At 44.4% G+C, this 16454-nt stretch overlaps 1 protein-coding gene across 4 annotated transcripts in view; it reads left to right on the forward strand.

The window, feature by feature from the left end:
- Window positions 1-12597, forward strand: part of LOC147195344 (3',5'-cyclic-AMP phosphodiesterase 4C-like) — an 81278-nt gene extending 68681 nt beyond the window's left edge. For 3 of the 4 annotated variants that reach the window (XM_086129842.1, XM_086129839.1, XM_086129840.1), the window contains 9 exons: window positions 3403-3496; window positions 3604-3773; window positions 3865-3963; window positions 5843-6007; window positions 6099-6198; window positions 6289-6443; window positions 6533-6655; window positions 7548-7730; window positions 8296-12105. In XM_086129842.1, the coding sequence (XP_085985968.1) occupies window positions 3403-3496; window positions 3604-3773; window positions 3865-3963; window positions 5843-6007; window positions 6099-6198; window positions 6289-6443; window positions 6533-6655; window positions 7548-7730; window positions 8296-8772 (1566 nt within the window). In that variant the 3' untranslated portion in view covers window positions 8773-12105. Of the gene's footprint in view, window positions 1-3402; window positions 3497-3603; window positions 3774-3864; window positions 3964-5842; window positions 6008-6098; window positions 6199-6288; window positions 6444-6532; window positions 6656-7547; window positions 7731-8295 lie in introns of all 4 variants that reach the window. The other variant, XM_086129841.1, reaches the window with a different exon arrangement.
- The last annotated feature ends 3857 nt before the right edge of the window (window positions 12598-16454 follow it).

Here is a 16454-nt window from a genome sequence, read left to right on the forward strand (position 1 = left end):
CAATACAATACAATACATGCTGATTTATATAGCGCTTTCACAACAGCGGCAGCTGTAACAAAGGGCTTCACAAAACAGTTAACTTAAAGTAAAATAATAAACACAACACATAACATAAAACATGGACAGTCGTGCAGTCCTAACCACTTTTCCGTCACACGCTTTGTTGTTTGAAGCAGTTTGAGATGAAAGAGGAGAGAATCAAAGTGTCCTTTAACCAGTGGATCAGAGACGTCATGCTCAAAATGTGCACACGTCGGCTACAAGCTAAGTTTCAAAGTCAACAAGAAGCTGTAGCATCCATTGACGAAAAAAGAGATTGGTTCACTTCTCCTGTCCCATGGAAATCCGTTTCAATTCCAAGCGGCGACTCACGGTTCCAAATATGCATCGGCGCTCTGCGCCAACGCTCCTCTCTCCTCATCCTCAACTTCAGCAGCCATCCATCCAGCCGCACCAACGCCGACTGTCCAACAGCGCCGACATCTCCACTGAACAAAACGAGGTTGTGAAAAATGCTGCCCATTACAGGCGCAAAAAACACAAGCGCCCCAGGTCTGTCCAGCACCGACAGTCAATGGCGCCGACATTCCTCCCAATCAAAATCTGTGCTGGCACAGGCGTGCTGCCGAGAAGGCGCAACCACCAAGCACAGATACTTCTCCTTTGACGAATGTCGTGGCCAAAAAACACTGACAACAGTCCAAGCGCAGTTTTTTACGGCTTGGAATCCACATTGTGTCCTAATTGACTTCCTGTATTCTTGACAGCGTAATTCTGCATGCTGTTTTTTACAGCAAAATGTGAGAAAGTCTGAATGGTGAGTTTTACGGCCTTACAACTTCTAGTTTAAAAAAAAAAAATCCTACTTTTCGGATTTCACCAATCGTGGGTTGTTTTTGGAACGACCCCCCCTCCCCCTCGCCACGATAAACAAGGGAGTACCGTATTTGATGTTCCCCTTTGTGAATCGCTACAGTGGCCAAAGTCGAGTGATCAAAGTGTTTCACAAAGTCCAGTAATGGCATGCGATGTTTGTTCACTATTACCTATACAAAGCCATAAGAGCATCCATCGCTGTCCCATGGAAGGAGGAAGAGGTTTCCTCCATGAATGAGCAGGAGGCTTTCGTGCACGCAACAAGAGGCAAGACGCACACCCTTCCCCCCACTCGTGCAGAAAAATGTGAATGAGGATGAAACGGCATCCCCTCCATCCAACCCCCTCACATCCCTCTCCTCTCCTTCCCCCTGCCTCCCGATCCACTTCCCTTTTTCCCGGGACCCAAGCTCAACATTGGCATGATTCCTACGATTGGACCGCCCAATCGTTGCAACACGTACACACACACACGTCACCACGTACGGTATATCGTCTGACCTTACATACGTCATGCCAACTACTGCACACGCGGCAGCATCATGGGTTCCTCGCTCACTCAATGAGCAGCATCAGTCAATGGGTGAGAATGATCGACGCTGACACTTGAGGAGAAGGCCGCAGGCACGCGCTCAGCCGAATGAGCGTTGTTTCCGCATCACTGACAACTTTATCAAACAATTTCAGTCAAGAAAAAAGGATGTGTGGATAGGGTGCAAGTGAGCCCTCCAAGTGCTTTGTGGACACCTCGCTTCATGTGACAATTGCCTATTACCACATGCAGTACAATTGAATGTGCTGTCTCCAGTTGTCGTGGTTAATTTACTGCACCATGAAAGCATGTACAGGATGTATACATACAAACCATATGTACATATGTAATGTGTGTGTGCACGCGTGTCCTCACATTATTGTGGTACGTGATGTACTAATTTTATTTTTGGCTTCATGAATGAACACCCCCACCACCATCATCACCACTCTTCTCTTTCAACATTTTTCTTCATATCATCTTCAAACTTGGAGCACATGGTGCATTTCCCAACCTCCAGCACCAACATGCTGGGCCCCTCCCACTTTGTGTCGCTTTTGACCAATGAGAGCGCTGCGGCTCTCCTGGGCTCTGCTGCAGCACTGGGATGATTGGCTGCTATTCTTAGACCTTTTTTTTGGAGGGAGGCGTGGATGAGAGTAACTCCTTCTGCCTGTGTTTACACACACAGGCACACACACGAGAGCAAGCAGTAATGGATTGAATGAGGGAGATTTGGGAAGCAAGGCGTATGATGACAGCATTCTCACGGTGCTTCCAGCTCTCGATTTCTCAGACGACCGCTTGTATTGATCAAGGCTTTCCCCGGGGCTCGCAGTGGCTTCCTCCCAGGGACACCGTGAAGAAGCACAGGGCAGTGACAGACAATGACCGCAAAGCTCGGCTCTCCCGCCTCAATTTAATTCTTGTTCCCATGCTTGATTTTGCGCTGAAATGCCAGAAGTGAATCCTTTCGTCTCGGAGTCGAGGATTTTCATTCAGGTAAGAGAGGACTGGACTGATGAATAAGCTTTGAGGATGCTGAGGGGAGCCGCGCAAGCAGCTCACCTCTTGCTGCTCTCGTGAGTAAGGAAGAGCTCATGTCAAGGGGGGGGGGGGGGGGGGGGGGTGATACTTTCCATTAGATTCTTTAATTCTCTTCGATTCGCCTCGTATATCATGGCAATACCGCACACATGGGCTCATCTTTATACCAAAAGTGATTGTTGTGGCAAGAATGATGTGCTGTTTGTGCGCGTGTTTGTTCAGTGTTGCTATCGGACATTGAATTAACTGACTGCTTACGCTTGACTCTCAGCTGTGTTTGACAGTTTGGTTGTTTACATCTGCGCGGGCTAGGGAGAGGCAGAGTTGAAAGCAAAATACTCATCATTTACTCATAAAAATCAAACTGCGCCCCCATAATTACAAAATAGCACCAAAATCAACTGAGATCATCGAGCTCTCGTCCTGATTTACTCACTTACTCAGTGTGACATCTGGAGCTGTTTGGTTGAACACAAAGCTGATATGTGTTCAACACGCGCACACACACATACAGTGCGTACAGGAAATCAAAAACTTGAAATCTCCAAAGCTTTTGTGATTGTGTACGCGGAGTGCTGTGCACTTCAGCTTTTGATTGGATCAGTGCTGCATGCTCATCAGGCTTGGGAAATCCGAATTTATTGACTCCAAACGTTGTATATTTGGTCATCTAGCTATGCCGGTGATGTATAGTGACAGGAGGACAATGATGTCCTTGTCCAATAGTTGGAAGGTACAATTAAGCATACAACAGTCCTCAACTAAACAGGGCCTGATTTCACACAAAGTGAACTTGTGACTGACAACATTGAGACAAGCTCATTAGTTTAGCACCTGGAGGAAGTTTTTGTGAGATTCGCTTACGGCTCAATAAAGCTTGGGAAACACTTGTTGATAACGTGTCAGAAAAAAGCTGATGGTTTGCTTTGTTGTCCTGCGTCCAGTTCAAGAGAATGTTGAACCGAGAACTCACCCAGCTGTCCGAGACCAGCCGCTCTGGTAACCAAGTCTCTGAGTTCATCTCAAGTACCTTCCTAGGTAATTTCCCTCAATTTGGTGTGGTCATTTACGGATCCAAACCATGCGCTTGCTTATCGGTGAGGGGAGTAACTCAAGTACCCAAGTTCACGGCGATGTTTTGACAGAGAAGCAACATGACATGGACATCATGGCTCCTCCCACGAAGGAAGAGAAGAAGAAGCGACCCATGTCCCAGATCAGTGGTGTGAAGAGGCCTACTCACAGTCCCAGCCTCGCACCCACTGCCATCCCTCGCTTTGGGGTCAACGCCACCCAGGAGGGTCTTCTAGCCAAGGTGTGGGGACAGCTGCAGTCATGCTGTGAGATGACATGGAAGTTTCTACGCATTGTTTTTACAATGTGTGTGTGTGTGTGTGTGTGTGCAGGAATTGGAGGATATCAACAGATGGGGAATTGACATCTTTAAGGTCTCGGAGCATTCTGGGAATCGTCCGCTGACGGTCACCATGTACACCGTTTTCCAGGTAAATGCGTGTGAAACATCTCAACAATGAATCTGATTCAAATCGCAATATAGTAGTACAACGCACTTTCTAAATCACAAGGGAAGGCTGTAATTTGAGTGGTGGGGTGGAGAGAAAGAAACTCCTTCATTTCGGTCGGTCGGTAGGATTGATTTTTTTCATGTCCAACCAGAGAAAAAATGATAAGACCACTTTGTTTTCTTCAAGTTCTTGTTCGTTTGAATGTGTGGCGTGTTCAGGCGTATCAAGTGACTAAGTGACAGAAAAGAAAGCATGCAGTACCTAAAGGCCCCCAATTTTGGCAATGGAATGCCATCGCGATTAATGGTAGAAGGGGTGAGGGAATTTCCAGGGAATCTTTGGAAAATGTTTCAATCAGCTCTTCGATTCAAATTGGATTGGATACAACTTTATTGTCAAATGTGCTGTATGTGTAGCATACAGCACAGATGAAATTTCGTCCCTCTCAAGACAACATAATGTTTGTTGTCATTAATATACCGCTTCAAACAAATAATAATAATAATAATAATACATTTTATTTAAAGCGCCTTTCAAGACACCCAAGGACACTTTACAATAACAAAAAACACAAAACAATACGGGTTGAGCAGCGGCAGCCAACACGCGCCAGCGTTCACTCAACCCGGAAGTCAGAAAGAAACCACAAGGGAGGGAGAGGGGGAGAAAAAAACCCCACGCTCGAACTACCCTCATTTTGAGGATAATTTGAGTGAGGCAAAAAACTCCTACACAAGCATATGACAGTTACAACAGGTGGACCTTTAGTTGCTCTGTGCATTTCAACCGAACTGTAGACTGAAGAAAACAAAGGGTGGTCTTCTATTTTTTTTTCATGACTCTCTACGTATATTTGATCGGTTTATTTAAAACCTGCCGTTTTTTTTTCCTATTTGTATTGTAATTACACCTATAAAATTTCATCTGTTCCTGAACGTAACCCTTAATTCATAAATATTACTCTATTATCGTCTCTTGACTGGTACTCGTAAGAGGGAGCACATAACTCCTACTCTGGCGTCCCTTCACTGGCTCCCCATACATTTTAGTTATTTTCAAGATCCTCTTATTTGTTTTCAAATCTCTAAATGACCTCGCGCCACCTTTCCTCTCTGTGCTCATCCGCCCCTACGCACCTGCCTCAGGTCTGCGGACCAGACATTATTAGAAGTACCAAGAACTAAACTGAGGCTCCGAGGGGATCGAGCCTTTTCCGTTGCTGGTCCCTCTCTCTGGAATGACCTCCCACTGAACATTCGGCAAGCCTCCTCGCTGCCCATCTTTAAAACCCGCCTCAAAACTCACTTGTATTCTTTGGCATTTGACTCAGCATGACTTAGATTTGTTCTTGGTTTTGCTGTTCGGTGCTGTCTACCGTCGTTGTTACCGATTTCTTGCTTTACTGTTGTATATGTTAGTTGCTCCATGTACAGCACTTTGTATGCAGCGATGGCTGTTTGGAAGTGCTCTATTAATACAGTTGAGTTGAGTATTATCCATTCGATGTTGTTATTCCTTTATTATTATTGTTATGAAAAGGAGGGCGGATTCGAAATCAGCACAAATAAAAAATTATCCGAGTGTTTACTTCTCTTTTTCAAAAAGGAGTAAAAATGTGTTGTTGTTGTGCGTACTGACTGTCGTTCACGCCACATTTGTTTGGCAGAATTTTATCAAGCTGTCGTTGTGAATGCTTCAAGACTGCAAGTCAAAGTGTTTTGTAAAATAATAAATCTGTTCCAAAATACAGTGGAGGGAAGAAAATTTGTAAGGAGATTCTCATTCCGCCCTTCTCCAATCAGTTTTTCCACGGTGAATCGTTTTTAATTAAGAAACTGACGTCAGACATCTGTGTCAGGAACGCGACCTGCTCAAGTCTTTCAAGATTCCAGTGGACACTTTCATCACCTTCATGATGACTTTGGAGGATCACTACCACGCAGATGTGGCATACCACAACAACATCCATGCCGCCGACGTCGTCCAGTCCACTCACGTGCTACTTTCCACGCCTGCGCTCGAGGTAGATGCGCACTGACGGACAAATGATGAAGAACTGTCACGATCGATGGTTTGAAATGGATTGCGTTCCTTGTGTGTGTGCGTCCATGAAGGCCGTGTTCAGCGATCTCGAGATCCTCGCCGCACTCTTTGCCAGCGCCATCCACGATGTGGATCACCCTGGGGTTTCCAATCAGTTTCTCATCAACACCAGTGAGTTGACCACACGAAAGCTCGGTCATTTGGTGTATTTTATCCAACTTTAGCTTGATCAACATTCCCCGCCCACATCCTCACCCTCAGACTCCGAGCTGGCCTTGATGTACAATGACGCATCCGTGTTGGAGAACCACCACCTGGCTGTCGGCTTTAAGCTTCTGCAAGAGGACAACTGCGACATTTTTCAAAACCTCAGCAAGAAACAGAGACACTCGCTACGCAAATTAGTTATTGACATGGTGAGTTGACTTTAGCCGGTGGGGTCGAGAAAATGCTTTTCAAATGAGAAGGAGGCCTGACAACATTGACGCGACGGTTGTCATAACAGGTGCTCGCCACTGATATGTCCAAACACATGAACCTGCTGGCAGACCTCAAAACAATGGTCGAGACCAAGAAGGTCACCAGTTTGGGGGTTCTGCTTCTGGACAATTACTCAGACCGCATTCAGGTGAGAATTTTTTTTCAAACTGAAAAGCTTAGTATTAGGACTAGAATGTATGTATTTATTTATTACCTGGCCAAAATACAGGGTGTTCCAAAAGTCTTGGGCACATTTTGACATTGAATATCTCGGAAACTATTAAGGATATAAAAACGCATCTCGCAAATTCAGAAAGTTTGTAATCTCAATTTTTACATGGAATGTTCCAAGATGTTCAATGTGAGCACCATTGGTCACACGACACACATCAAGCCAAGTCAAATTCTTCCCAAACGCGTCCCAACATTACATTGTCAAGGGTTGCAACAGCTTCTGTTATTCGTCCCGTTCTTTTAGCTGGGCATAAGCATCCATCCATTATGAATTTACCATGCCATCTCACTATGGACTTCCTCTCTGGTGGCTCCTTTCCAAATATTCTGCGAAATGCACGGTTAACAACAGTCCATGATTCCGTTTTTGCAAATTCAAGCACACAAAACGCCTTTTCTGGTTGAGTGAATGCCATTAATGGGTTTGAAAAGAAATGGAAAAAATCAATAGCCTTACGAAAAACTTAATGGAATTAGCTTTAAAATGGCACAACTTTTATCTTACTACCATTCATAGTTAAGGAGATATGGGGACTTCAAATGTGCCCAAGACTTTTGGAACACCCTGTACATCTTTGTTCTTGTCAAGATTGTTTTTTTTTTTTTTACTTTATTCAAATAACTTTTTTCTCTTAGAAGTCTCATTTCTGGAAAATAAGGAACTTTTTTTTGGAGTTCTTTGGCATTTCATTTCATCCCAAGAATAATGCTGGTTTGCCATCGGGATTATGTGAGGGTTCTCTTCTCTCCGCGGGAGCCAAAATACCATATTTAGCACACAAATGATGCCGACCATATCACCACAGGTCCTTCAGAACATGGTGCACTGTGCAGATCTGAGTAACCCCACCAAGCCGCTGGAGCTGTACCGGCAGTGGACGGATCGGATCATGGTGGAGTTTTTCACCCAAGGGGACAGGGAGCGCGACAAGGGCATGGAGATCAGTCCCATGTGTGACAAACACAACGCCTCCATTGAGAAGACTCAGGTAAAGTGTGTCCTCATCCTCACTCGCATTTGCGGTACGGCAGCAGTCGACCAATTCAATTCCAGAATATCCATCCGAGTGACCTGATCTGATATCATGACAGAAGCGTTTGTTTGTTTGTTTGTTTGTTTTTCAAGTCACCGTCTTTTTGTACAAAAACCAATAAAAATTGGGTCATTTTGTACAAACGGCCCAGAAAGTTGGGTCAAATTGACCCACGTAGCAAGCAGATCAGTCCCGTTTTGGCCCCAATTGGATTCTTGTTTGACCCGGCTGTTTTTCGAGTTGACTCGATCCCAAAGGTATTGACCTCATATGCCAATTGTCACAAATGACAACAAACTAAAATCCAGGACCAGCTGTCCTGATAGTGCAATCGTTCCTTCCACCTTGCTCAAATGACATGGAAAGATTTGTTTACTTAGCGCTGCCGTCGGAGAAAGTTCAGTCTTTTGCCACCTGGACGTACGGGTCTGGCATGTTGGAAAGGTCGATCGAGTGGTGGGGGGGGGGGGGGGGGCAACGAATCCAAGGGAATCCCTCTCATCTGGTCATCACGTTTCAGGTGGGTTTCATCGATTACATCGTCCATCCTCTTTGGGAGACGTGGGCCGACCTCGTTCACCCCGATGCGCAAGAGATCCTAGACACCTTGGAGGATAACAGAGAGTGGTACCAGAGCATGATCCCCCGTAGTCCTTCGCCCAATCCTGAAGGCCTGGAAGAAGGCGGAGTCACCGGAGAAGCGTCGCGATTATGCGCCGGCGCACCGTCCACCGACAAGTTCCAATTCGAGCTGACCTTAGAGGAGGAGGAAGGAGAATCTGAGACGGAGAGCCTGCCTGAGGAAGCGGAAGGTAACAGAGAGAGTCAATCATCCGGAACTGATTCTGGCAGAGGCTTATTAGATGCCAGATCTGCTCAGCCGCTCCCTAAAACCATCACTGCGGATGCAACCAGGACGTTTTCTGCACACTGCGATAAAGACGTGGCAGCAGAAAGTGGGACAGACACGGGATCAGACGTCCGACTCGACACATAGCACCCTTCCCAAGTTCCTTTTGCGTTTTTTTTTTCTTCTTTTGGGGGGGGGGGTTACTTTTCATCTTGATTTCAGTGCCTCATCCGCTGCCACTCCGTTTCCCCGAGCCCCACACAAGCTTGACCTCGGGAGGAGCCTCGGGATGAGGAGCACTTGGGTGCAACTGTGAAGCAAGTCTGCAAGTTGAAGCGGGCGCTTGCACTCATGACAGAGAGTGCAACCGGACTGGGCCCAGTAAAGGACGCCAAACCATTTTTCTGACTGGCCGTTTCTGTTCCGCCAGTCAGACACACTGTGGATAGGGGACTATGTGACAAGAAATACTCGTTCCACCACGAAATTAAATTGTCTTCCTCTTTTTGGATTTTTTGTGAAGATGCTGAGGAAGTGGCGAATGGCGTGAAAAACACAATGACGTCAGCTTGATTAGCTCGTCCACTTGAACTTGGCTAAGGTTACTTGAAGAGGTTTGCCTCATTCAAGCGCGTTTCCCACGTTGTGACAAACAACAGGGGGAGTCTCCCTGGCAGGAGGTTTTGCCAAACTAGCAATTGAAGAGTGTTGTTTTGTCTGGCCTTTGAAATTCTTTGCTTTGTCATGCTGTCTTCTCATTGAGGTCGCTGTCACACCGGTGCAAGCGTGTCAGAGCCTGAAACCTAGCAGACAAATTGGAGTGACTCCTGTCAGCCATTGGAAGAAGAATATGATTAGAATGAATGACCACCAGTTTTTTTTTAAACATTGTCCCCTGCCTCCAGCTTGTTACCTCTACTTGTGTACTTGTGTGTATCGGGCTATGCATTTGGTACCTGGGCCTTCAGGGACTTTTCCCACCTAATCCACCGTTTAATAGCACCACTATCACGGAACCAAAACGCAGGTTAGCTGCCACCTCCATCATCTGGAACAATAGTTATGTCATGACCAAAAACATTTTTGAAAACTTTCTAAAATGCGTCATACTCATCAGGGTTGCTAATGATTTAACATATTAATGAGTACAGCTCGACACAAATTTGCAAGTCAAAGTTGGCTGAACCAGTTTTGCTCTGACCAACCAATCAGGACTGTCCAATTCTTACATCATCATTGAGGGCCAGTTCACTGGCGCTGGAAAGATGAATATGAGAAATGATTGGTTTAATATGTACTGATCAAAAAAATTAAGGGAACACTTGGAGTTACATTGTGCTGTTTTAGTGTTACCTTTATTTTGTTGAGCCGCTTAGTTTAAGATACATAGGCCAGCGCTTTGGATTCTGAAGACTTTGGATTCTAACCCTAACCCTGGGTAGATTCATTTGTTATACACTGTACAATAAAATAGAATAACTTTTCAGGGGGTAAAACAAACAAAAGCAAACAAAAAAGACAAATACACATATGCAAACTAAAAAACACACAAAACAAACAAAAATGCTGCAAGTAAGAAAGGCTGCAAATGGCCAAACAGGAATGAGACAAACAAAAAACAAACACATAAATGCAATCAAAGCAAAAAAGTGGAAGTAAGTACTACAAACCACAAAAGAAATGAAAAAAAAAAAAAAAACGCTGAGGAAATCCAACACAAGGTTCAGCCACTCAAGCTAAGTTTACCAGGCCACTAGGTGTGTGTGTGTGTGTGTTTGACAGTATTCCTGTATTTGTTTGACCGTTTACAGCATTTCTTACTTATAGCATTTTTGTTTTGCTGGTGTCTTGTTTTTATTTAATTTCCATGTGTGTGTTTCTAGTTTATTGCTTGTTTGTTTGTTTGCGGGATTCTTTTGTTCGCAGCGCGTTTTTCCCTGTTGGCCACCGTACAAAGAGGCCAAAATGTGTTTGGAGAAAAAAATTGAACATCCACGTACACACCCTTGAAGCAGCGCATCAAAAAAAAAAAAAAAAAACGCGACAATAACCAAATATTACAGTTTAGGTTTGTAAATGCAGCACAGTGCTTCTGATAGTGTTTAAGCACGCAGAGAAAGGCCTGGCCGGCCTTGACATTTCACCGATAGTCTGGAAACTTGAGAAATCAAGTGTCGACACATCCAGGAAATAACAGCCACAATGTGGTTTGTATACTTGGTGCCCCCTAGTGTTGAAAAGTAGTCCTTCATTCCTTCATCTTTTTATATATATATATATACACACACACACACACACACACACACACACACACACACACACACACACACACACACACACACACACACACACACACACACACACACACAGAGAGAGAGAGAGAGAGAGAGAGATTTGACAGGTTTCTGCTCTGTTTAAACTGTCTTTAGTTTTCATTTGAACACACTTGTCTCCTTCGGTGACATGGTGCCATCCATTTGATCAGTTTGCCTTCAAGTTGAGCACTTTAAAGCTTTTCTGTTCATGATGAGTAGCCCTCATTGTGATTTGGAAGGGCTTTGATTCAAACCACGAGCACATGGAGGCTTTTGACTGAAATGCTACATGCACAGAGATAAAACGCTACATTCTGTGGGCCACAGCCACTGACTCTAGAACGATGGTGCATTAGCAAACTAAAGTTGCGTTTTCACCATAAGGAGGATGTATCTTTGTAATGTTGAAAGCAAAACAAGTCAGGCTTATCCCCATCCTGTGAATCAATATTTTGCTCTTCATCACAGACGTCAATGACAAAACAAGTGCCAGGCAAGCATGACACATCCCGTACTGTAGTTTCCATTTTGCCACAGGCTACTTTCCACCAGCGCCAAACTGATGAAGTTGGTTGATTGTAGCACCTCGTGTGCCAATCTGAGCCCACTTGTCTCCGCCAACTCCTATTCAAACTGTAACTGATGTTGTCTTAAAGCAGTGATGTCTTTTTCTATGTGGGAGCGAATGACTGGGTGGACTTTTTTTTTCTTTTTCAGAGATGTATTTGCTAATAAAAACCAAAGCACTTTGTTTTGTTTATAGTACAATGTGATGATGCGTATAATGTGTGCGGTTTGTAGTTGAGTGGAATTCCCGGGCTACATCACAGCTGTCAGAGACTTTGGGACGCAAGACTTTCTTTATTTTTCTGTATTTGATGCACAACTTTGTCGACAATATATGAACAGCATAAAGACAACTCTAGAGTTCTGTTATAGCACCAATCACTCTGTTCTCTTGTTTCTTCAGCCTTATTTTCTCACCTGAGATTTTCTCACATTTTTTCTGACCAGACTGCTCGCCAACATGCTGGAGGAAAACATGTGCAATGCTTTCTGTCACCACTGACAGCACTACAAGATGCCTTGAAAACTAAGGTAGATCGAACAGCTTTGTTACTAGCACAACATGCACCAGGATTCGGTGTGTGTGTGGGGTTTTTTTCTTGTACATTTTCCTCACATTGCTCCATGTACTGTTTATTTATTATTTCCATATTGGCTATGAGACACAATGGAAAAGTAGACGTTGTTAGTGCAAGGTTTAGTTCTCATTTGTAGGATGATGTTCCTCATGGGACAGGTTTCAAATGTTACTCTGCTTTTTTTTTGTTGTTGATGTCTGCGAATAACATCCACCATGCCTCGTTACTCATTTTCATGTTTTGTTGGTGTGAAAATAGTCAAGTGGCAGATTTCCATTGCGGTTTTCTGAATTGCTTCCCTTCTACTGTCTTCCTCTGTTGTCATTCCACACTAACAAACTAATATTGTTCATCCACAGTAAAGGTTCTGGTCCAAAACGGTCATGTTGATGTTGTATGGGTTAGAAACGATAACCACAGCTTTGACAATCTCTCTGTTGTTTAACTGCGGGTGTTTGTGCCCTCCTTCCAACTAGAACTGTATGCCTTGCCAATAAAAGAAAAACATTTCACTCTTTATGTCCTCCCTGCTTCTTTTAAAGGAAAGCATGATAATTTTGTTACTTCCCATACAATCCACCTTACTCTCATGCAATGATACAAGATTCCAAGTGGTAATATGATCAGTAGTCCCGGATACAAGCGGCCGAAATGAGTTTTCTCCGCAGGGTGTCCGGGCTCTCCCTTCGAGATAAGGTGAGAAGCTCGGTCATCCGGGAGGGGCTCAGAGTAGAGCCGCTTCTCCTCCACATCGAGAGGAGCCAGATGAGGTGGCTCGGGCATCTAATTAGGATGCCTCCTGGACGCCTCCCTGGTGAGGTGTTCCGGGCATGTCCCACTGGCAGGAGACCCCGAGGACGACCCAGGACACGCAGGAGAGACTATGTCACCCAGCTGGCCTGGGAACGCCTCGGGATCTGCCAGGAAGAGCTCAAAGAAGTGGCTGGGGAGAGGGAAGTCTGGGCTTCCCTCCTAAAGCTGCTGCCCCCGCGACCCGACCCCGGATAAGCAGTGGAAAATGGATGGATGGATGGACGGATGGAATATGATCAGTAGGGAAACATTTCCCTGCACAAGGACATTTTTACTTTGCAACATTATGTAACATATTAAACATAAAATAGATTCATTCATTCATTTTCCGAACCGCTTGATCCTCACTCGGGTCGCGGGGGGCGGGGGTGCTGGAGCCTATCCCAGCTGTCTTCGGGCAGCAGGCGGGGGACACCCTGAACCGGTTGCCAGCCAATCACAGGGCACACAGAAATGAACAACCACTCGCGCCCACACTCACACCAAGGACACTTTTTTAGTGTTCAATCAGCCTGCCATGCATGTTTTTGGAATGTGGGAGGAACCGGAGGACCTGGAGAAAACCCACGCAAGCACCGGGAGAACATGCAAACTCCACACAGGAAGGCCGGAGCTGGAATTGAACCCGGTATCTCTGCACTGTGAAGTCAACGTGCTAACCACTCGACTACTGGGGCACCCCATAAAATTGATAATACAATAAATTTTGTATTCAAGGACGGCACAAAACAACAAGAAACCAGCATGAAGTGCAACAACTTATTTTGTATGTTTTCACAATATTCAATTCACTCAAAATTTTATTAAAAGTACTATGCCTGTCCTGCTTATCATTCCAAATTCAATATACAGTAAATATTCTCTAGTACGGACTTGTGTTTGCGCCGTCCAATTTGTCCTGATAACAGAAATTCCTCATTTGGGAAATGAGCATGGTACATGTCCTTTATGAACCTGCAAGTATGTTGACAAAATGCACGTGTAACAACACAATCAATAAAATACAAAAATATACTGTCCAAAAACTGTTTATATAACAAAAACTGCAATACAGGTGTATCCCCAAAAAATCACAACAGTAAAATACGTACAGTATTTTAATGTTTATTTTTTTCTGTTTTGGGAAAAAAAATTGTATTTTGGATTGTTTTGTTGGATGCATTCTTTGGTTTATGACAATGTTTGCCTGCGTGTCATATAGTTTTCTTGCGAGTTGCAAGTAACTGTCCCATTGATCACCAATGTCTGGTAATTCTTGTGCATACTGAAGGATTTTTGTTGCCATTTGCATTGCTTCCTTGCTGGATGGTGGCTTGTCATCAGGAGTTGAATCGATGCCTTGTTTTTTAAAGTTTCGTAGATTTGCGTCTTTCCGACTGCAAGTGTCTGCTGGATCTTTTTAACTTTGTGTCCAGCCTCGCTCAAATGGATGCATTTCACTCGCTCCGCTCCAGTCGGTACAGTTCTTCTATGTTTCGATGCGATGATCTCCACGACGTAAGTGAATAAAGTTAAAATCTTTCGCAATTACAGTAAAATGCACGCCAGTAAAAAGTCACTTACACGTCTTCATTTCGAATCTGATGAATGAAAACGGCGAAGCGAACACGTTTCTTCGGTCGTGTCGAGTGGTGCCGCGTTCTCTAGGACGTAAGTGAATAAAGTTAAAATCATTCACAATTACAGTAAAACGCACGGCAATAAAAACTCATTTACACGTCGTCGTTTAGAATCTGATGATCGAAAAACGCGAAGTGAAAACTTGTTTCAGCGTTGTGTATTTTCCGTCGCATCGGGTGGGCGTTACGTGTATTTAAGCTCCCGCGGCATTACACCTCCATCCGGGTTACGGGTAGTGGAATTTCCGCTTACGCAAGTTCCGCTAACACGTAATATCGTAGTCAAAATGTTAATGCATAGGTTTTTATTCCGGGTGAAGGATATTCCTTTCCATAGAATTCCGGGGATGGGAATATTTACTGTATATGTATTAGGCAGGTGCGGCACCGTGGCCCCGTTGTTAGCGCGTCAACTTCACAGTCCAGAGATCGTGGGTTCGATCCTGGCTCCGACCTTCCTGTGTGGAGTTTGCATGTTCTCCCCGTGCCTGCGTGGATTTTCTCTGGGTACTCTGGTTTCCTCCCACATTCCAAAAACATGCATGGCAGGCTGATTGAACATTCTAAATTGTCCCTAGGTGTGAGTGTGAGCGCGGATGGTGATTCTTCTCTGCGATTGGCTGGCAATCGGTTCAACCCTCGACCCTTGTGATGATGAAGCGGATCGGAAAATGGATGGATGGATAGATATATTAGGCCAGTGGAATCGGTCTCAATGGTTCGACGGAGCCTCTACCATGGAGGTTGAGACACACCCGACTCAAGATGTCAATTAGTAATGACACGCCCGCTTGGCCATCGCTGGCTGCAGATGATCACATTACATTGCTTGTTCAATCAGTGCTGCTGGAAATTTAGTTCACTCAGTAGTCACCATGTGACTGTCGTGATAGTACGTCATACATTGGAATTTTATTTACTTTTTACTGTTTTAAATGTGTTTTTGTTATGTCTTGAATTTGTAAAAAAAAAAATCATATATTTATTTTTCACTAATGAAGGGTTCGGTGAACGTGCATATGAACTGGTTGGGTTCGGTACCTCTAACACCTCTAACTCTTAAGAACCACTGTCTTACCCACTGTAAGACCCAGTGTAAGTGCAACCTAGACATGTCTGCTATCTAGTGGTAAACGGTAATATCACAACCTAAAACTACAGTCGACTCCTGCATGTTCGCAGTTCAGCACCTTTGCATTAACATTCATCCAGCCGTTATAACCAGCCGTGCGGGAGCCTCTCCCAGCAGTCTTCGTGCAGCAGGTGAAGTACACCCTCAACTGGTTCCCATCCAATTGCAGGGCACACATTGACAAACAACTATTCACACCCACAATTACACTTACGAACAATTCAGTGTTCCATTAACCTGCCATGCATGTTTTTTTGGATGTGGGAGGAAACCTGTATACCTTGAGAAAACCCACGCAGGCATGGGGAGAACATGCAAACGCCACACAGGAAGGTCGAACCTTGGACCTGTGAGAGGAGCGTGCAAACCATTTGTCCATCACAGTGCCTTGGATTAACATATTTGTGGCTTTTTTTTCTGTTTCTTCATTATTTTTTTCATATTTTCCATTACTATTTTTTTTCAATTCTTTTTCATTTCCTCTTCCAGGATTCCCTCCCTCATCCCCTCCTCCCTCCCCGTTTTCCTGGAAACATGAATTGAATGTTCATTTATCATCGTTTCTTTAAGATTTGAGGAGTTTGTTAAATAAATAAATAAGTCGATGAATAAAAAGTTGCCCGTTTCCCATTCTTGGTGTATATATTGTTTTAATTTAGCCGAATATAATTCCTTAAAAAAAAAAAAAAAAGATTTCATAGTTTATTTCCCATGGTTGCCTTCTGCGAATCGTCTCGCCCTCCCACTATTTCCTCTGTGATTGGTGCAGGCTCCTGTCAGTCATTCTTAACTTTCTTTGGCCCCA

Source organism: Hippocampus guttulatus, chromosome 14, assembly GCF_054856545.1.
Source record: "Hippocampus guttulatus isolate MCC_2025c chromosome 14, RoL_Hgut_1.0, whole genome shotgun sequence".
Taxonomy (NCBI): domain Eukaryota; kingdom Metazoa; phylum Chordata; class Actinopteri; order Syngnathiformes; family Syngnathidae; genus Hippocampus; species Hippocampus guttulatus.